This window comes from Lissotriton helveticus, chromosome 6, assembly GCF_964261635.1.
Source record: "Lissotriton helveticus chromosome 6, aLisHel1.1, whole genome shotgun sequence".
In the NCBI taxonomy this organism is placed as follows: Eukaryota; Metazoa; Chordata; class Amphibia; order Caudata; family Salamandridae; genus Lissotriton; species Lissotriton helveticus.
The window spans coordinates 2046757967-2046780030 of record NC_136067.1 but is presented as its reverse complement, the minus strand read 5'-3'; the positions used below and the strand labels follow the sequence as shown (position 1 = coordinate 2046780030).

Below are 22064 nucleotides of genomic sequence, written 5' to 3'. Positions count from 1 at the left end.
GGAATTGGGCAGATTACTAATATGTTTGTAGAAAAGGAGTCTTTGCATGTCCACAACCTAGACTCTAACCATTATCTGCTTCCTTTACACCAGCATCCTGCACAGACTCTCCAGTCAGGCATTTTGCAGCTCTTCCATGGTTAGGACAGCTGCTCTCCTTTCAAGGAAAATCCAGCTCTTCTTTGGGTGGGGCAAATTTGCTTCTCTTCTCTCCACGGGTCACAGCAGCAAGGACTCCTCTGGAATCTTGGTTTGTCCTCAGTCTTAGTTTTAAAACTGCAATCCAGCAAAGGTTAAGTTCACAGCAATGTGTATGTCCTGAGCTGATGCAGAGTACCTGGGATGTCTATAACCTGTATAAACAAGAGTTCAAAGGGACAGTATACATCCCACAATGGTTTGTTAAGTCCTGCACATTGGCCACCAAAGTGCTATTTTTTTTTAAAAGTTCAAATCATTGTCATTCAGGAAGAACTACATTTTTCCTTTGTGTCCTGGTTTCATCAGTTTCTGAAGATCATTTTGTTGATCTAAGGGCAGACTGCACCAAGACAGTTCAATGGTGCTAGGAAGCTGTCTAACAAAAGGGGTGAAGGTGTGGGTTTAACAGGGTGAAAATACTCTGAACAAAAAGGAGGTGTGTGGAAATAGGGTGTATTATATGGTGTGGTTGCAAAACCTCACTGTGTAATGCACTTCCCAAGCCCTATAGGGCCAGTTAGGTTTAGTTTGTTAAACCTTAAACCAACCCTGGGTAGCAGCGGCCCTGAGCAGTCAGGCTTACACAAAGGAACTGGTGTGAAGCATTTAAACTGCACCAAAACAATTGAAGGAGAAATAGTAGAGACGATCACGAAATCACACACCAATTTATAAGAATAGGACAGGATGTGTCTCCAAAACGAAAAAGATCCTTCGGAGGGTTCCAGAGATACAGGGAAGTAAATCAAGATTTTTACTTAACCGCCAACAAACACTGGCAAATTTAACTAATTTGACTGTTAGAAACTTTTTCAAGAAAAAATGGCTAAATATCAATGCCGTAACTAGGAGTTACTTTAGGCGACCAACTCTGGCAGGGAGCTAGTCAGGAGGACCAGCAAGGTTGACAAACAGTTACCTAGATGAGAAAACCAGTCTCCAGTCGAGTTTTATTCAGCATCAGTGGCTCCTTGCTATGGACTTCTATGTAGTGGCCCTGATCCAAGGGATGCTAAAGATGCTGTGTGATCAACAGGGGTCTTCCTGGGGCTACTCCTTGCTCCACGGGCTTAGTGAGGCGATCCTGGCCACAGGGGTTGATGTCCCACATAATCCTCGAGCTTGGCAGAAGTCCAGTCGCCACTGAACTACCAGTTGGCAGGTACAGTGCTTTCAGTTGTTTGCGGTAATGTCCCTTCTGGTCCACCACTCTGCACACAGACTTCTCCCCAGCAGACTTGAGGGCAACCTCTGAGCATCGGGTTCTAGTCCCTGGTGCTGCACAGTGGCATGGAATGGTGATCCGGAGATCTGGGCTACCAACTCAACCCAGCAGGCTTCTTCAGCTGTTGAGGGACTGTGCTGCGAACTGGAGGCAAGCCAACTGATATCTTGGAGTCTCTTGCTTCGGCTGGGTACAGGACAAGTCTTTTCCACAAGCAGGACACAGCAGACCACCCTTTCCAAATGTCTACCCTCAGGCGCCGTTTTTTTACCTTGTGCCGCTGGTGGTGTACTGTTGGGGCTGCCTTGGACCTTGTCCACCACTTAATTCCTAGAGATAGGTCCCGTAAGTCACTGTCCTACACCTGTTTGCAGAACTAGTTATTCCTTCCATAGGATAACATTGCATAACTCAGAAATTGTAGTGTCCACTTTTTTAAATGAAAATAATTCCTATTTAAAAAAGTACTTACCTGATAGATTTTCTTCTGAAGCCAAACCATATATAAAGACACTTGCTATCTTTATAAATCAGTGATGATCTCCTTCAGTCGTGTGGCTCATTTATTGACTATTGTATTTGCAGATGTCTTGCACTCTGCTATGTTAAGCCCAAGGCTGCTCGACCATACTAACCCCTAATAGAGCACTTTGAGATTGCATAGCAAGCCCCTGTCCACTTATAACGGAACCCCAGGACTTTTTACACAATATATTAGATTACTGCTATGTCACAAAGAGCCAGCTTCCTACACTACATTAAAACAAAAAAGTATTCTTTTCCTCTAGGTCTAGAATATGCATATTCTGTTCCCACTGTCCTAGGCCTTCACATCTCTCCCTCCCCATTTCCCTCAGTAGTTATTTTATGGTTATTAGCGCCGGGACGCCTCGTTGCTGGGGCAGCTGTTCGTGCTTAAACAAATTCTTAACATAACATAACATATTGCATGCATCACACACATCTCGCGCTATGAAAACCTAGCTTAACACAATAAGTAAATATGGAACAAATTACAGAATTTTAAATTAGGACTACTTTAACGGTCTTACAAAAGAATGTAGTTAAACACCCACTGAACTGTAAACTGGTACACGCATGCTTCACACACTGTATATGTTGCTCATGACCCCAGCAAATCAAAATACAGTTCATGAACTCCAAAAAGTGCAGATTTATTCGGTAGGTGAGGCGTTTTCTGCAACACAACAAAGAACAAAACCATTATCACTAAACACTGCTTACCGGAGAACAGGGAGGGGGATTCCCAGTGCCAGCTTAGCGGCCACATATGCCAGAGGATAGCCGGTAGCCTTGCTCGCCAGAGCTGAACTCCTGGACAGACGGGCATTCACTTCGATGATATAATACTGAAATGGGGAAGCACCAAGAAAAGAGTAAGAGCACTAAACCAGAGGCTAAGAAGACTTTCTCAGCCAGAAATAATACAAGAGAATATTTGAACACAAGACTTTAGGCCATACTACTACTCATCCCCCATTTAAAGAGTTGCTAGTTCGAGCAGAGGACAACAATGGCACCATTTCCAATATGTTGATATGCAAAGTGGACGTTCCCAGTGGAAGAACACAAAGGCAGCATATTTTGGAGTGTGTGCATGCATCTCAGTTACTGCTTCAGAGAGCAAAGACATTAAATAATGCAATATCATTAAACTGGTTTTCACATTCAGGCAAGCAAAAACGTTAACTTTGTTAGACTACAAAACTAAGGGCATAGAATTAAAGTCACTGATCTTCAATTATTATTTTGAAAAAAATTTAGAAAATAAACTGAAATTTACTTGGGATCATAAAGAGTAGGCAGAATATCCAAACCTGGTGCAATATCCAGAATTCACAGGTAAAACAATATCCCCGCCACTGCTTGTAAAAATGCAATAAAACCCCACAATCGAGGACTATTTTATCAGTTTTAAAATACTGCTTTTAAAAAATATATATATTTTGTATTGCATATAAAACAAATAGAATTGCAGTGACATTAAGCAGCATGTATCTTTGTGGTAAAACACTGGCATACAGTAACAAATACCCCTCTGGTCGTAGGAACCCAGTAACACCCAAACTCACCCGAAACAATTCACAGGGCAGAGGCAAAGTCCAGACGGCCTGGACACCAAGCAACCCAATTGGTATCCATAATAGGAGTACAGCTCCCTGATATGCTTTCCATTTCCCCCCATATTTTAATCCATTTGTTTGGACAATGCCTGCTTTCGTAGACCACTCTGACTGCATACAGCAGTCCATGTCCCTCTTTCGATCGCTTAAGTGGGGTGCTAATTGAGCCATCCACACTGATGCTATATTGCATTTAGCCACCATCAACCCCAGTGTGAGCCAGAGGCAGTCATACGTGTGCGATCAGATTCATCCCAGATATTTAGGAGGCACCATTTTGCGGATTGTACCAAATCACTCCCTCAAACACTGTTGACACAGTCAACTACAGCTTCCCAATATGGCTGGGGTGCAAGGCAGCTCCATATCAGGTGACATTGTTTCTCTCCTGACCACATTTCTTTGGGCACAGTGCTGTATCCATTTTACCTTTGTTAACCAATGTTGTACATGCATAGTGACATCTATGGAGGATTTTGAGCTTCACTACGCGAAACCTTATCCTACAGCCACCTCCCTGTGGGACGCCAACGTCTCAGGCCACTCATCATCCTCCAGGTACTCTAGATCATGCTTCCAACTCACTCGCAAGTAGGTCAAAGTGTCGGGGGGGTCATATAACAATTTTTTGTAAGTAAAATCGCCTTTCTGGGTATATAATCATCCAACAACCTATCTTCAAGAGGAGAGGATTCAGGGATATCTTTGCCCATGGGCAATACCTTTCACAGGGCATGACGTGTTTGTAAATATCGATAGGGCTCACTGGGTGCCAATTAATATTCTCTTGGTAACTTTGCGAATGTGAGTATTTCACCCTGTTTCCACAGACCTCCCACCCTAGACAGGCCAATGAGATCCCACCTATGAAAGGTCCCCTGTAAGGCCTGAGTGCCCAACTGTGCAGCATCCCACAATAGAGTGGCTTGCGTGATCCTTCCCCGCTAGCCCATAGCATTCAGTGTGGTGTGCCAAAGGGCAAGTGTGACCATGGTAGGGCTGGGGAGGGGGTAGTGTGTGTGATCCCCCATAGATGGCTCTAAGGTAGCCCCCAGGCCGCATTTCTTTCTGTCCATCCTGTAGGTTGGTTCTTCCACCGGGAGATGAACCCAATGGTTAACGGCGATACGTTGTGACGCCCAGTAATACTTTTGTAAAACGGGGAGAGCTCCCCCCCCACCTATAGTCATACCTGCCCCTTGTCAGTTTCTAAAGTGCTATTCGAGGGGTCCCCAACCCCAGAGAAGCGTACGGGTTGCGCCGTCTATTGCGTGGAAGTAGGACTGAGGAACTGGGTTAGGTGTGTTCTGAAGTGTGTAAAGAAAGCTGGGGAGGGCCATCCTTTTTGATAGAGCAGCTTTCCCCAGTAGAGACAGAGGCAAGGCTCTCCAGTGTTGGACATCCCCTAGTAAGCATGCAAAGGTTGCTCAAGATTGTGCGCATAGAAAATGTCTAGGTCTCTGGTGACAAAGAACTCCAGGTAGCGGAGACCCTCTGTGACCACCCAAGCTGCAGTCAGGTAGGCGATGTGTGTTTCCATGAAGGATATAGCTCAAAGACGTATTCCAGTTAACGATGTAACCAGAGTAGGGGCGATAAAGCATGAATATGATCATTACCCTGTCAAGAGTAAAGGATGGGTCAGCTATATCATCAGCATAAAAGGAGATCTATCCTCCCAGTCTGCAGTTCATCTCGGCCCTCTGATCAGAAGGAATCGCTTTTAATCCAGGCTGTGAGCGGTTCAAAGACCAGAGAGAAAATCAGGGGGGGAAGAGGGGATGTAAGAGAGCAGATGTGCCCCCGTTCCCCTAGCAAGGGGAACAGAACAGAGGAGCCGTATTCAGGAAATAAAGGGGGAGACAAACTTCAATTTCTCTAAGACTGTGTACATGAAGGGCCACTTCACAGTGTCAAAGGCCATGTGAGCGTCAAGAGAGAACACAAGGGCATCTTCTCGGATTCTCCGTGCACGTCCAGGACTCCAAGCAGCAGTCGCAGATTAAGAGCAGTACTCCTTCCCAGCATGAAGCTGGATTTATCAGTAAGGACCAGTGATCGGATAACCCAAACCAATCGAATAGTTAAAAGCTTTGCCAGAATTTTCACTTCCGTATTTAACTATATAGGCCTGTAGTAGGCACAGTCTTCCCGCCTTATGGATAAGGACTATGTTAGCTAATCTTGGATCCTTGGGCAGTACACCGGATTTGTCGCACTCAAAGAACATTCACAGGAGATGAGGGTCAATTTTTGTCTTCGTGAGTTTGTAGAGCTCTATAGGCAGGCCATTATGGCCTAAGGCGATAACTGTTGTCACCTTACTGTTGGCTTGTATCACCATGCTTTCCCTCATCGCTGCTCTAGAAGGAGTAGTTTCTGTCCTGTAACTCCAGTTCTGTAGTAGGGGTATCTCTGTTATAGTCATAATCTAGTGAATAGTCCCGCCCATGTCCGCGGACCCCGGAGCAATCAAAAATAATCTCTTAAGTTGTCAAAACATGCAGAACTGCACAGACACTTAAGAGAGAATTTAAAGACAGATAATGCAGCTATATCCACAGGCTACCCTGTCCAGTACTTCGACTAGAAATTCCACCAAAAATCCACAAACAGCACAGCCTGTCCAGGGTTTTCTTACAGAGAAAACCTTGCCTGTAACAGCAAAACCCTCGGGAATGATAGAGAGGAAGAAGTGGACAGACAAGCCCCATAGGCTGCCATTATGTGGCTCAAAACAGGATACTGTGCCTTTAAGAGAACTTTCCAGAAGCCTCAAAGTATCCCAGAATGCACTGCAGGTCCCCTTCACCTTCAGTTCTTTTTAAGGAGTAACACGCCAGACCTGTAGTATTTCTTACATGAATATCTCTCTCCACCGGGGAGGAGGGCGGGCGCTTATGACTATAACAGAGATACCCCTACTACAGAACTGGAGTTACAGGACAGAAACTACTCCTTCTGTAGTAGGGGATCTCTGTGTATAGTCATAATCTAGTGAATAGAATGGCAAGCCCATCCCCACACCAAAGCGGCGGTGGAAAAAAGAGAAAGAACACCACTACTGTGCGAACACATTTCGCAGCGAAGCCTGCCCAACCCAAGCATCTGCCCTGGTCTCAGTGTCCAGACAGCAATGCTTAACAAGGTATGGACCGACTTCCAAGTGGCTGTCTTGCAGATTTCTGCAATTGGAACACTACGGAGCAAAGCAGTCGTGGCAGCTTTGCCCCCGGTGGAATGAGCCTTAGGTTTACCCCCTAAGGTCTTATCAGCCTTTTGGTAACACAATTGTATACAGGACACAATCCACCTCGAGATGGACTGTTTAGAGGTAGCAAGACCGGTCCTGAATGATCCATAATTGATAAACAATTGGTCTGACCTACGAATATCTACGGTTGTATCCAGATAAAAATTTCAACACCCTCCTAACATCCAGGGAATGCGAAGACCTTTCCGCTGGAGATGAAGGATTCTGAAAAATCGAGGGCAAAGTTATAGTGTGGTTAACATGGAAGTCAGATATAACTGTTGGAAGAACTTTAGGGCGAGTACGCATAACAACCTTAGCAGCATGAAATACAGTCCAAGGTTCTTGGCAACACAACGCCTGAATTTCCTCACCCTGCGGGCCGATGTAATGGCCACGAGGGACGCCGTCTTCCAGGACAGGTGCTGCAATGAAGCCTTATGAATAGGTTTAAAAAACTCCTTCATAAATCTGGACAGCACCACGTTCAATTCCCATGAAGGCGAAGGAAGCCGGACAGGAGGGAACACTTTCTTCGAGCCTTCCAAAAAAAACCTTTTGATCACAGGGATCCGAAAGAAGGAAGTCTGTGAAGGCCATTTCCTGTAGGCAGTCAGCGCAGCAAGATGAACCTTAATGAAATGGACGTTAAGGCCAGACTGCGCCAGGTGTAGAAGATACGGAAGGATAACATCTTCCTTACACGTCGTTATGTCATAGTCCTTGAACTTGCACCAGATGCAAAACCTCTTCCACTTGTAAGCATAAGAAGTCCTAGTGGAAGGTGGCTTAGCCTCCTTCAGTATGTCTATGCAATCTTCTGGTAGATTCAGATGGCCATATTGCACTATCTCAGGAGCCATGCCGCCAAACTCAAAGACGAGAGGTTGGGGTGCAACATCTGCCCCCCGAACTTCGTGAAAAGGTCCGGCCTGCACGGAAGCCGTATGTGAGGAAGGAGAGACCGGTGAAGCAGGTCCGTGAACCACCACTGCCTGGGCCATTCCAGGGCAATCGGGATCATCCGCGCCCTGCACTGGGACAGCGTAATGAGTACCGCCGGAATCAGGGGAATGGGTGGAAAGGCGTACAGAAAGCTGTTCGCCCAGTTAATCCATAACGCATACCCCAGCGTCCCCTGCTGGTAGTACCTGGAGGCGAAGTCTCAGCATCTGCTTTTTTCAGCGGTGGAGAACAGATCTACGTCTGGAGTCCCCCACCTTGCGAAGACTTCACCTAGTACTTCGTCGTTTATGACCCATTCGTGGTTTTCCTGAATCAGACTGCTCAGTGCGTCTGCCTGAAAAATCTGCACACCTAGCAGATGGATAGCCGTGATCGTCAGTCCTCTGGCTAGAAGCCAGCGCCAGATCGCCAGCGCCTCCTGCGACAGAGTGCGCGATCTCGAACCCCCCTACTTGTTGAGGCAAGACATCGTGGTCGTATTGTCCGTCTGTACAAGCAGAGAGTTGGTCTAGAAGGACGTAACAAACGCATACAGTGCCAAGTGAACAGCTCTGAGTTCCAGGAAATTGAAGTGATACGTGGACTCCATCGGGGACCACGTTCCTTGTATCTGTCAGTCCCCGGAATGCGCCCCCCCAGCCGTGGAGACACACATCCGGCACGATAGTCTGTGCGGGAATGTCCTTGTGAAAGGGAACCCCTCAGAGGAGATTCTCCGCCGAACACCACCACTTCAGAGACTGAAGAGCATGCAGAGACAGTCGTATCTTGTCGTCCCAAGATCCATTGCTCTGATCCCACTGATCCTCCACGCACTCCTGCAAAGGTCTCATGGGCAGCCGTGCGTGTGGCGTGAGGAAGATGCAAGAGGCCATCGACCCCAGTCGAGCAGACACCGTCCCCACTGTTGTAGATGGAGGGATCATAAGAGCCTGAGCCTTCCGAAGGAGCGATAATCAGCTCTCCTCCGAAGGAGACACGCTTGCTGACAGCGTAATGACGGAGGCTTCCCAAGTACTGTATGCACTGGACCGGAACCGGGACAGCCTGGGACAAGTTGACGTGCAATCCCAGCTCGTTCAAAAGAACGCACGTCTTCTGGAAGTGTGCTTGAGCTTCCGAGAAAGAGGAGGCCTTGATCAACCAATCGTCCAGGTACGGGTAGACAAACACCTCGTTTATCCTCAGGTGTGTAGCTACCACTACCATGCACTTCGAGAATGTTCTGGGCGCAGACGTCAGCCCGAATGGCAGTACTGTGTACTGATAATGATTGACACCAACTTGGAATCGCAGGAACTTCCTGTGTATGTATGCAAAGGGCACATGGAAGTACTCATCCTGTAGATCTATGGCACAGAGCCAAACTCCCTGTTGCAGCTGAGGAAAAAACCTGATGCAATGATAGCATGCAAAATTCCTCTCTCTCTGCGAATCCACCAGTTTTGCTTGTCGCAAATCCAGAATGGGCCTGAACTCGTTCTTGTCCTTCTTGCGAACCAGAAAGAACCGGGAGTACAGACCTCTTCCCCTTTGAGACAGAGGTACGTCTCCTATCGCCCTTTCCTTAACAGGGTATCGGCCTCCGCCTGGAGCTCGCGCAGCTGAAACCGCGAGCTGACCAGAGGAATTGCTGGAGAAGGACTGATGAACGGAAGACTGACTTGGACCCGGCCGGCCTTTGTTCGCTGAGGAGCATCAAGCTCTCCCGCGTACGAGCACAATATACTTGTGAAGTATTAAAGGCGGCCCGGGACCACAGACAAACCCTGGGAGGAAAAAAACGCCGCTAGAAAGGGAAGAAGGCCTCAAGCCGTTCTCCACGCCCCAAACCAACAGCCTTCCAAAAGTCTCAGAGTCAGACTTATGCGGACCACTCACTACCCTCATGGTAACCCAAGGGTTTCCCAAAGAACGGGAGAGTAGATGTACACTACTGAGCCGTAGGCTGCAGAGACGCCCGACGAATACAAGTATGGCAACGTAGGACAAACCCACAATACCTGGGGGTCGGCAGGAGAGAGAAAACTCCGCTCCGACACCGATGCTTAGACCTGAAACTATCAGGCCCATAGACTATCTCTTGTAAGGCTTCCCTCGCGTCTCTCGGCAGTGGAACCATTAATTCGTGAAGAAAACACCCCCCACACAGGGATCTTACCACAACGGCCCAGCAACAGCGGGCCACCGCATGACGCCTACATGCCGCCCCTGCGACCAAGTCAGGAGTAAGTTCAAAGCCAGAACCTCCTGGCAGGTGGTAGCGGACCAAAGCTAAGTACCGCCAACCAGTAAAGAGTCGGAGAGAGACTCCCCGTACTCATGGAAGACGCATCCCTGGCAACAAGGCACGGGGAACCGCAAACTGAGGGGCCAAAGACCCCTGGGGTGGTGGATGGGAGAGGGAACCAAGAGAAATCCGAAACATCCCCGGCGGTCTCACCAGTGGTGGCAGAGCAGGAGGCGACCTAGCCGATGAGTAGGCATGTGAAAACTCAAAACTAAGCAAAAGGACCAACGTTCCTTGCTTACACGTGGTGAGTAGCCACAGACTCCCCATCAGAAGGGTTCCTCGACGCTGATCAACTGCTCGGCGTCGTGGGCGGACGGTGCCGGGAACACAAAGTCCCCTCCTACGCAGAGGGGGCTCACCACGGAGCGAGGCCTGGAACAAGACCCAGGCCGTAAGTGCCGGCAAGTATACTGCGGCTGTAACCCATGACGTCGACCTCACTACGACGTCACCATCACTAGGACAGTGACTGTCTCTACAACACCAACGTCAAAATGTCACTACGGTGCAAAACACCGCCCCACGACGTCGAGGCGCCCCACGACGTCGAGGCGCTCCACGACGTCGAGGCATCTCCACAACGTCGAGGCATCTCCACAACGTCGAGGCATCTCCACAACGTCGAGGCATCTCCACAACGTCGAGGCATCTCCACAACGTCGAGGCATCTCCACAACGTCGAGGCATCTCCACAACGTCGAGGCATCTCCACAACGTCGAGGCATCTCCACGACGTCGAGGCATCTCCACGACGTCGAGGCATCTCCACGACGTCGAGGCATCTCCACGACGTCGAGGCATCTCCACGACGTCGAGGCATCTCCACGACGTCGAGGCACCCCATGACGTCGAGGCACCCCATGATGTCGAGGCACTGCACGTCCTCGACGCCGACCGGAACCGCGTCATAGCTCAGACGTGCCCTTACCGGGGAGAACACCAGAGGTTACAGCATGGGACTCGGTAGAGGACCCAGCCTCTCCTTACCCAGAGGCTGAAGATGCCTTTAAACTCCTCTGTTCTAAACCTGGGAACCGAAGCTTCCCAGAAAAGAAGTTACAGAGAAGACCGGTGTCAAAAGACACAGGCAAACACAGAATACAAACCTGTGAGCTTCAGCTTTGGTCTTTAGTACAGCTGCAGACAAAGCACATGTCAGACTAGAAGTAGTATAAGACCAGAATACTGCAGAAATTCTGCAAAAAAAACCACAGCAGAATGTAGATAAAGGCCAAAGACGTCGAGTGAAGCTGTAAAAATCAAAATTTATCACAAAAATAATATAGAAAAAGCTCAAAAAAGAAGAGCTAATGCTCCAGGGTCCTGCTAGCAGGAGCCGGAAAAAAGAACTGAAGGTGAAGGGGACCTGCAGTGCATTCTGAGATACTGTGAGGCTTCTGGAAAGTTCTCTTAAAGGCACAGTATCCTGTTTTGAGCCACATAATGGCAGCCTATGGGGCTTGTCTGTCAATTCTTCCTCTCTATCATTCCAGAGGGTTTTGCTGTTACAGGCAAGGTTTCCTCTGTAAGAAAACCCTGGACAGGCTGTGCTGTTTGTGGATTTTTGGTGGAATTTCTAGTCGAAGTACTGGACAGGGTAGCCTGTGGATATAGCTGCATTATCTGTCTTTAAATTCTCTCTTAAGTGTCTGTGCAGTTCTGCATGTTTTTGACAACTTAAGAGATTATATTTGATTGCTCCGGGGTCCGCGCACATGGGCGGGACTATTCACTAGATTATGACTATACACAGAGATCCCCTACTACAGAAGCACTTTATCAGTTTGCGAGAGACCTGGCATTTGGATATCAGATCGCAGCTCTCGAGCCTCTTCACTCGTGGGTGTAAGTGCCAGGGAATATATGCCAGCGTAATAGGCCATGAAGATATCCGCTACGCCGCGCCTATCCTTAACACATTCGCCCCCATCAAGTAAGATATTGAGCTCCCACTGAGACACCCCCTCCCTTTTAACCAGCAAAGCCAGAAGCCTCCCAGCCCGGTCACACACCTCAGAGGCAGTTTTGTGTTGCGTGAGGACGAGCCCTTGCGGCCTCTGTTATAACATCTCTGTATTCCTTTGGCTTCAAGGATAAAGTATGCTGTAAGTTTCCCTGGTCATCAGCAGTGTTTCTAACCAGGCTCTCATCCTTTTTATGCACTATCAATGCCATGCTGTGAGCTCTTATGAGCGTTTCATAGCCTCATTTTCACTGAAGCATTGCTCTGTGGTTGCATGAAGGCCCGTCTGGATGCGGGGTACTCGGAGATAAGAGGGACAAACTAAGTACCATCCTATGTCTACGTCAACGGTCTGCCAGTCCGTAGGTTGCTCACACTGGGGATTGGTCGGAGATGCAGTTGGCAAGATAACGAACGTCACCAAAGTGGAGAAGTTGTTGAGCCACAGTAATTAGATAATCAATGGGCAAATGGCTCCCGCGTGCTCCTGAGTGCTGTGTATTGTCGTGATGTGGGGTTAAAGGCACACCACGTGTCGACAAGGCCAATGGCTGAGAAAGTCGACCAAGGTGCAACGGGCAGACTGGCAAGGGGGCCATCGGTTGGGGGTGTGGCTTGGCCGGCAAAAGAGATGGCGGCGCCAAGCTAATGCTGTCCGGAGATATGTGACCCATCCGACGCTTACAGGAAACACCGGCGGCCCAAAATCCTACACGGGGTGTCGGAACTCTGCCGCATCTGATGACACCTGCCCGACTGGAGATTGGAGTCGATTGCGGGCCGGAATCGAGCGCGGAAGCCGGGGAGTCACGGGGTTGAGTAAACTAAGACGGCGGCCATTTGGCGATCCCAGCATCTCCCCCGGCTACGCGCTCCGCGATCTACAATGCGGACATAGCGGCACAGCCCTGGAGCCACCGGAGACAATTCCCTACTGGAGGTGAGGAGAGTGGGCGGCTCGAGCGGAAACCAGCACACCACTGCGGCCGCGATTGAGGGACAGGTCGGTGCGCAGACGCCCATCCCACCTTCACTAACGCGGCCGGCAAGGACAGGCAGCACCCAACAGTGTTGACCCCCTCCCCCCCCGAATACTCTGGCCATACTCTGTCTGGGAACTGCTCCCACGCCATCCCCGACCTGCTCCAGCCCTATTGCTGCATGGGCCTCCTAGCATGGGTTCTCTGCCCCCTGCAACTGGACCACCGTATATCGCCGGCACGCCAACGCGGGCTACAAGATCGCGCGGCGTATTGGCATAGGAGGGAGTGCATGACCACACTACGGAGTGGTCTGCCGAGCGATCGGAGCGCAGACACTATGGACCCCCACTGACGTTGCCAATTGCGATACCCCGTCTCCACAACGCTGTCACTCATTATTAACACGCGGACGTTATCCAGGCCCTTCTTTATCTGCCCCGGATATTCAGAACCACATATTGCTGGAGCTCATACATCCACGTCCCCAGTGTAATACGCAGCTGGCTAACGCGACATGGGCCGCAAAGACCTGAAACAAGCCCAGATCTCCTTCGAGAAGCCGGCGGACGCGAGCAAGGGCCCACCATCCACCATCGCGACGGGCGGCCAAAACCCCTCCACATCCGCGGAGGACATGGGGCAACTGGGCCCACTGTCAATGGAAATGTGTGCAGGGTTCAAGGCACTAGACGTCCGTTTCGACACCCTCGACAAGCACATGGCTGATATGGGGGCTAAACTCAAAGTGCACGACTGGGGCCTGGACGTGGTGGAATCTAGAACATCCGATCTGGAGGACGGCATGGCCCAGTCCCTGAAGAGAGTAGACAGAATGGAAAGAATATTGAAAGAAGTGTCAATAAAGAACGAGGATTCGGAAGCCAGGAGCCGCCGCAACAACATAGCCTTGTAGGCATACCGGAGTCCACGGCGTCGCGACACATGGATAATCTGGTGGAAACTATCCTGCTAGACCTTTTTGGAAAAGAAGCATTTACCTCCAGCTTCGTGGTAGGACGCGCCCATAGGTCACTTGGCCCAAGACCCAATCCCGGACTCCCTCCACGACCCATTATTGCCAGGATAATGAACTGCCACTTATATCGATAGAGAGAAGGCGTAAGATTGTCATGCTCCTAGAAGTAGTGCCCATACTTCGAAGAAACAGTCAGTCTTCTTGTATAGCTTGGAGATTAAGACGTGGCTCAAACTGTCAGGCTCTTGAGGCCCAAAAAAAGCCTTAGCATGTGCACAATAGTAGCAAATACTGTAGCTAGTCTGCTTCTTGATGAAGCCCAAATGGCCTTGAGTAAGTGGAAGGTTCACAACATAACCTGATATTATATAATGAAGAAGGAGCTAACTGAATGTGTGCAGAAATCATAGGTACTACCAATTCAGATTGCAGAAGGTGCTGCAGACTACGATCAAACGCAAAAAGACAAAAAAGTATACGAAACAGAAGGGTTGCCAGTGCCCTCCCTACCCTATATCAACTACATTGTATTTAGTTTTGAAAAAGCTTGTACCAAACGTTAAGTAGCATTTAACAGCAAGGAAACCAGTAATGAATAAGATTAGGGTACCTGTCTGATGGTTAAAAATGACAGTGATGCAACAAGGTATTTGGCTCACGTGTGATCATAAAACAGCATTTTGCACTCATCTTTGCAATGCTGTTAGAGGACAGTGAGCATAGTAAGACAAACACGTATGTCAATATGAAAAGATTTCATACAGACTTTCTTTTCCAATAATTTAATTCTTTAATGAAGAAATGTGACAAACTAGCAGGATTTAGAGGACATGGGAAACTATAAATTTGTGTAAAGCAACTTTTCTATAAAGTTAGCTTAATCCAGCACTTAAGGTGGTCTTGAATGTCTTTTATCATATGAATACTTTTATTGGAGAAATTATTAACAGATTAACATTTACACAGCAAAAATAGATTGAATCCTGAAGAATCGCGTGTCGAGAAGATATCAAATATAAGCTACAGCACCATTGAAAAAACGAAATCAAAGATACGTTGTTGTGTAAGGAGTTACCTAACATGAAAGAAAGAAGGTTCCCCTTAGTTTTAAATGTGTGGTCTGGGACAAAAGGGGAATATAGAAATATACAATTATATGCACCTCCCACTCTACCAACACTAGTTCAATTTCAGCCACGATTGGCTCCGTTGGGCTATCTCCAAGTTATGCAATATGCAAGAAAAATTATCACAAAAATATATACAATTAATTTTTTTAATTTATTATTTTTTCTTTATCTCTATTTTCGGATATAAATTATCTGCTCAATAACATTGCTTAAATATTAACACTAACATTTGTTTCCTTTTTTTGGTCTGTGTATACAATAGTTCAAAAAGGCATTGTTGTACCTCCATTAGGTCCACAGATCTGAGTTCGCTATTATAATAAATATTTACAAAAAACACAAATTCAAGTGTCCCCCATACCAATGTCACATACGCACACCCTAACATGCAGTCAGAACATACCAACCATACTCACGCACACATCACAATACATTCATCGTTTTCCAGCTAAAGATTGGCTTGCAATGGGAAATGTTATTGAGCAAATTATTTATACCAAAAAAGAGAAAGATTTTTTTTTATTTTTTTAAATGAATTGTATTTCTTTTTTGTAAGACACTCTGCTATGGGAGCACAACATAAATAACTAAATAACAATTATAAGTGCAGTTGTTGCTTTTTTGAAACACTGTAAAGTGATTGCAGATTTCAACAGACCCCTACAATAGGTCTCGCACAAGTTCACCTCTTGTAGTTTCACCGGCTTACCTGCTCGGACTCTGGATTGAGCGCATACTGGATGTTGCATTCTCCCACAATGCCCAGGTGACGAATGACCTTGATGGCTGTGTTACGCAGGATGTTGTACTCACGATCATTCAGCGTCTGGCTTGGCGCCACCACAATGGACTCTCCAGTGTGAATGCCCAATGGGTCGACGTTCTCCATGTTACAAACCTGACCAAGGAAGAGAGGTTAGATACAGAAGACGCTGTTCGTCCATCACAAGTAAGAATAATATGTTGATTAATGTACAACACAAACAACCACAGAAACGCCAGAATGCGTCAGGCATCCAGCTGCACATTCAGTCACGAAGACATGCAGGCCTGTCATTTTCTCCCCCCTGTAATTTACTGACAGACAAATAGTGGTATGTGAGAAAAAAAATAATGTTTTAAAATATGTCTATGATAAACTGTCTTGACCGCGGTGCCCTGCAACGTAGTTGATGATCTCGGACAGAGAAGCCAGCAAATAACCTGATCTGCAGATTTATATAAATAGTAATTTATCCCATTGAACAGAGGCAAAGCTAGCAGAGTAGACCAAGAGGAACATATGATTAAGGTGTTCGGTTCTTTCATGTTGCGCTCTGCAAATGGTAGTCTGCACAAACTTTCCAGCACCTCTTTGTAGACAAGGCAGCTTGCACAAACTTAAACTCCGCTATGGCTCTTCGGTGAAAAATTAGCCTGCTCATCACCGGTGCTGGATTATATTCAGAATCTCATCGAGTGCAAGCCAAGTCAGTACTTGCACCCCAAAACTATCAGCAAGTCCACCGAAATGTAGGCCAGAGAGTGCAGGCCAGGATCGAACACTACACAGAAACCCTCAACTACAAATGTACCACTCGTAACAGCAGTAATAGCCCCAATGCCACTAAAGACCCCGACCCACCAGTCTCTATTTGACTACAGTCTACAGCTAAGCATAAGATCCTTGGTGAATACATCATCACTACATCATTTACATTATCACCACTTCGTGACATTAATCTGGCTAGATTGCCAAGACCCATTCACAAGTCCCCAAGTGAGGGCGGACTGCACTACTTCATTCAAAACGACACCCAGTCCGAGGAAAGACAGCAGAGGTGTTCCACCTCAGCACAGCTCCGCGTGCACAGCCACACCCCACGAGCTCACCGTTATGCAGTTGTTGTAGGCATCACGGACCACCTCGTATTCGATCTCCTTCCAGCCTTTCAGTGACTTGTCCACCAGAACCTGTGTGGTGTGTGCGAATGCCTGCGAGACAAGGGCTGCGAGCTCTTCCTTCGTGTTGGCGAAGCCCGAGCCCAGCCCACCCAGAGCATAAGCCGATCGAACCAGGACAGGGTATCCTATCCGCTCAGCAGCAGCGATAGCCTAACGCAGAAAGAAGAAGGTACATACATAAATTATATACTTTGAAAAATAACACCCCAAATAAAAAGGTTGCATTTACAACCCTAACTCAGCTCTGTACACACAGTCCTAAAAGGTTCTCTCAGGGAGTAGAACTTAGATGTATAGAAAGGCATCTAAGCATCTTACTATTTAGGTGCAACATTCCGTGCAGAAAATGAAATCAGCATCTGCTCTCAGCAGAATCACCGGAGGGAATGACGTGGTAGTGAGGCAAACTGAGTTTATTTTAAAAACATCACAACACTATTAAACAGATAAATTGAAAAGCCGTACTCCAGCACATATTGAAGCCTTGCGCAACCAAGAGCAAGCAGCAAGACAGTATGTAAACGCACTGTAATAATTCTAGCCCTCACTTTGGTTTCTTTAGAAGAGCTCATAAGAGGAAGCAAAATGGTCAACTGAATATTGTCAAATTCACACTAAATTTTCCAAAATCATACACCGATCTATTTTATTGTTAATGCAAAAGCATATCCATGTGGCTGGCCTTTATCGTTTTGAAAGGCTTACAACCCTCCGACAGAGGACATGCTGTGCAGGAATAAACAGTCAACCCACTTTTTTTTTTGTTTTTAATACAAGTCCAACCTGTAAGATCTCTCTGCTAGAGTACGCCCACAGACTGACAGACTCCCCCACTGCCTAAAGACCACGCCTCCTCCTCCACCTTCAACTCAAGCCACAGAAGCTAGCAGTCATTTGCTTTAGAGTGTGTTAGCGGGAAACCACCTTTAAAATGCAGTTATTACAACGCACTACCTTTACAACGCAGTATCCTTTCCATCGCATGCCATTACAACGCAGCCATTACAACGCAGCCATTACAACGCAGCCATTACAACGCAGCCATTACAACGCAGCCATTACAACGCAGCCATTACAACGCAGCCATTATATCGCATATCACTACAACGCATGTCACTACAACGCATGTCACTACAACGCATGTCACTACAACGCATGTCACTACAACGCATGTCACTACAACGCATGTCACTACAACGCATGTCACTACAACGCATGTCACTACAACGCATGTCACTACAACGCATGTCACTACAATGCATTAAAAGGTAAGTAATGGGGAATAGTAATTTTTACCCCTAGACTATCCAGCACTTACCCTACTGTTGTACTCACTGGAGTGGGAATAGTACATTTTAACCCCACACTATCCAACACTTATCCTACTGTGGCCCTAAAAGTAATAAGCGTTGTAAGGGAATGCATTGTAAATGTAGTTTCTAAAAATGCGTTGTGATGGCATGTGTTGTAAATACATGCGTTGTAAAGGATGTTGCGATGTAAAAACTGCGTTGTAACCGTTTGCGTTGTAACGTCATACATTCGTGTTAATGCCACACATCACCGGCACCTGTACACACTGGAGCTTTGTACCCCTAAATACCCATTGATAGTTCCACTGGTGACCCCCCTGATCTTGCCCGCTGCAACTGAATGTCACCTGTTCCAGTGAGGAGGCAGCCTCGCTGGGTGCCACGTGCTCGCTGATCTCCTCCATCTTCTCCACGAACACCTTGCGGTCCTCGGTCATCTCGATGGACGCGACGGGTGTGCCCAGCACCCGCACGTTGTATCGCTCCAGCACTCCCAGCTTCGTCAACTCTACCCCGCAGTTTAGGGCTGTCTGACCACCGAAGGTGAGCAGGATCCCATCTGGGCGCTCATTCTTGATGACCTGGGATGGAGGAAAACAGGAAGGGGTGAAATACACTGAATACATTTCCTCCTTCGGCCACATCCATCTCTGCAGACGGGTTGATAGGGCAGGCTGGCCTCCCTTCCAGACTTCGAGACAGCAAAGGAATATTTTACCACCTCTTCCGAAGTCTACATACTTGGGCATGGTAGGGTAAAGTGTGTGGTGGAATGTTCTATACAGCATGTGTTACATTTAATCATGTCAGCAGTACCAATAAGTCACTGTTTGAAATACTGTGTCAATGACCAGATACAGCTGCATCAAATCTTGCAATTAAATCTTTCATGGACCGCCGTTTCGACTGGATAAAGGAACGCTTTCGACACATAAGCATCACGAAGAACCAGGCAGTGCTCACCTCCACCTCACAAGTAGTAAGGAGTCAGGGATTTAGTCTAGACACTGACCTCACCTTTTCTGCTCAATCCAACGTAGTAGCAAAGTGTGTTGAGGTGCTAATCGCACTTCAAAGGAAAATTCTGCCCCTCGTTCTGGTAAGACCAAAACTCTGGAACACTAGTCAACCCTGACCTAGGAGCTGAAACCAAACTTGAAGATCGGGAAGCTCCTTAGAGCAGAACTTTTAAGACTGGACTCCAATTCAAAGAGAATCAGAGGCCATGTTGAAAAATATCCGATCTGATTACTCAATATGTTAAATCCTCCTACAACAATGAAACTGTTTCTTTTACAGGAAATGCTCTGAAGTAACCAATAGGCAAAAAAATAGCACTTTTATAAATCTCTAATAAACATAATGCATTTAAATAAAGGTGCATCTAGTGGCCACTGGAAGACTTCAAAACGCCATTTAAATAATTGTATTGTAAAAATTATTAAACCACTTAATTCCAAGCACAGTTTTTCTGATTACATTCCGGAGTATTTGTTTTCACAATAGACAAGTTTTCTATTCATTAATGTTCAGGAATAACCAGCTAATTAACTTTAACCTATGAAGAAAGGCAAATAATAGGAATTGGGCAAGCAAGAAATCGGGGGAGGGGGTGAAGGGGTGGGGCAGGGCTAGAAGTGATGTGATATTTTGTTTTAACCATGGTGGCCAGGATATTCACAAATGGGGGGACAATCCTGCACTCCTCTACTTCTTTTTTTAAAATATAAATGTGAAGGTCTGGTGTTACTTGGCATTTTCAAGTTAATGTTGGGTCCGGATGTTTGCAATTTGTTTTTCTTCGAAGAAATCTTTTCTAGTCACGAGGTAGGGGACTCCTCCTTTCGGTGATAGTGTGCATAGGCATTAACTCCATTGTTCAATAGTTTTATTCTGCCATCTGGTTCGGACATTAATTGCTGCACTCCGGTTCAACACCGTTTCTTCGGTTTACACTTGCCATCAACAGTATTGTTTTTGATCCCATATCCCATTCTCACGTATAGTATTTACTTCTAAAACACCCGCTTTCAATCAGGAAGCTCGTGGAAGGCCGTCGGGTCTACCCACGTTGGTCGGCCTCGCAGTCGATGAAACGTACTACATTAAAATTCTGTCCTCAGTGCCACATGAGGTTCCCGTGCACAGACTCACACGAAGTGTTCAACCTGTGCTTGTCTGCGGAGCACAGATGACAGGACTGCGACACGTGCAAGGCTTTCCGCTCCAAGAAGACGCTTCACGGCCATCGGACTCGACGTCACGACATTCAGAGCCAACACGCAAGTTCCATTCCAGACCTCTTCGGAGAAGATTCCAAACAAAAAGCCGGAGAAGCCATGGGAGCTGAAGAAAAACAGGATCCCAGCTCCATCTCTGACCTCGGCTCTGAGGGGGATGACGAAATCCCGCATGGGTAGTGTACCGTGAGTACAGATCCTCCCTTGCCCCAAAGTCCACCTCAGTCCAAGAAGGTGGCTCCAGTCCAACACCCGCCTCCGGGCCACGGTTGGCACCAAGAACATGTTTCCGACGCCTCGCCATCCGGCTCAGCATCGAAACACGCCCAAAGGCCTTCCGGCTCAGAGCAGAGCTGCCCAGAAACAGGCTCTGATCCGAAACCCTAAGGATCGAAGCCGAAGCCAGGATCCGGGCCGCCCATGGCAGGAAGTTTTGGTGCGGATGGTTTTGGATCCTGATGATTTTGGATCCGAAAGTCTTTTCAGCATTGAAGGGGACAGTCAGGAGCCTGGCTTCGACTTCAATCCTGAAGGTTTAAAATCGGAGACCGTTTTTGGGCAGCTCGGCTTGGAGCCGGAAGGCCTTATGGTGTGTTTCGGTGCCGAGCCGGATGATGGGGTGTCGGAAACATGTTCTCATGCCGACCGTGGCCCAGAGGCGGGGGTTGGACCGGAGCCGCCTTCTTGGACTGAGGTGTACTTTGGGGCTAGGGAGGCTCTGTACTTGCGGTACGCTGCCCTTGCGGGATTTCATCATCCCCTCCGAGACATAGTTGGAAATGGAATCCTGTTCTTCGGCTCCCAAGGAGTCTCCAGCTTCTTGTTCAGAATCTGAAGAGGTCCGGAATGGAACTTGCGCGTTGGCTCTGCATGTCGGGACATCGAGCCAGACGAACACGAAGCGTCTTCTTGGAGCGGAAAGCCCTGCATGCGCCACAGTCCTGTTCTCTGTGCTCCGGACATCAATAACAAAACCCTGTCTTATGAACGCAGATCATGTCAGTGTGACTTGCAACAGATCAGTCTCGTATCAGGGTTTACTGTTGCACTACCCTCTGTACTATCATTTTTTCATGGGTATCTACTGCAATACGTCCAACACCTAAACTATTTTTTTTAAAAAGGGGGAAGAAGATTTGGTATATTGGTTAACAACTCTTGACAGTCACACGGAACGCGACAGGATGACTGAAAATTCAGTCTACACAGTGCATACACAAAGTACAATTGAAAATGTGTTAAAGCAAATTCTGCAGAAATATCATCTGCCAGAAAAATGTGTGGCGAAAAGAATGACACCTCACGGGAACACCACCCTCGGGGTAACTGGCAAGTTCTTCCCAGTCATTCAATTCACAAAAGAGAAAAAATGTGTCCAAACAGAACCCAAAGAAGTGAAAGTGCACAAAAGCAGAACTATTAGAACTGCTAGT

General features: G+C 47.4%; 1 protein-coding gene across 7 annotated transcripts in view; it reads right to left on the bottom strand.

Moving 5' to 3' along the window:
- CAD (carbamoyl-phosphate synthetase 2, aspartate transcarbamylase, and dihydroorotase) overlaps positions 1 to 22064 on the bottom strand; it is a 414808-nt gene that overhangs the window by 250676 nt on the left and 142068 nt on the right. For all 7 annotated transcript variants that reach the window (XM_078650082.1, XM_078650077.1, XM_078650079.1 and 4 more), the window contains exons 11-14: positions 18739 to 18972; positions 17007 to 17228; positions 15844 to 16032; positions 2672 to 2796 (exon numbers count right to left, since the gene is read on the bottom strand). In XM_078650082.1, the coding sequence (XP_078506208.1) occupies positions 2672 to 2796; positions 15844 to 16032; positions 17007 to 17228; positions 18739 to 18972 (770 nt within the window). The remainder of the gene's footprint in view (positions 1 to 2671; positions 2797 to 15843; positions 16033 to 17006; positions 17229 to 18738; positions 18973 to 22064) is intronic.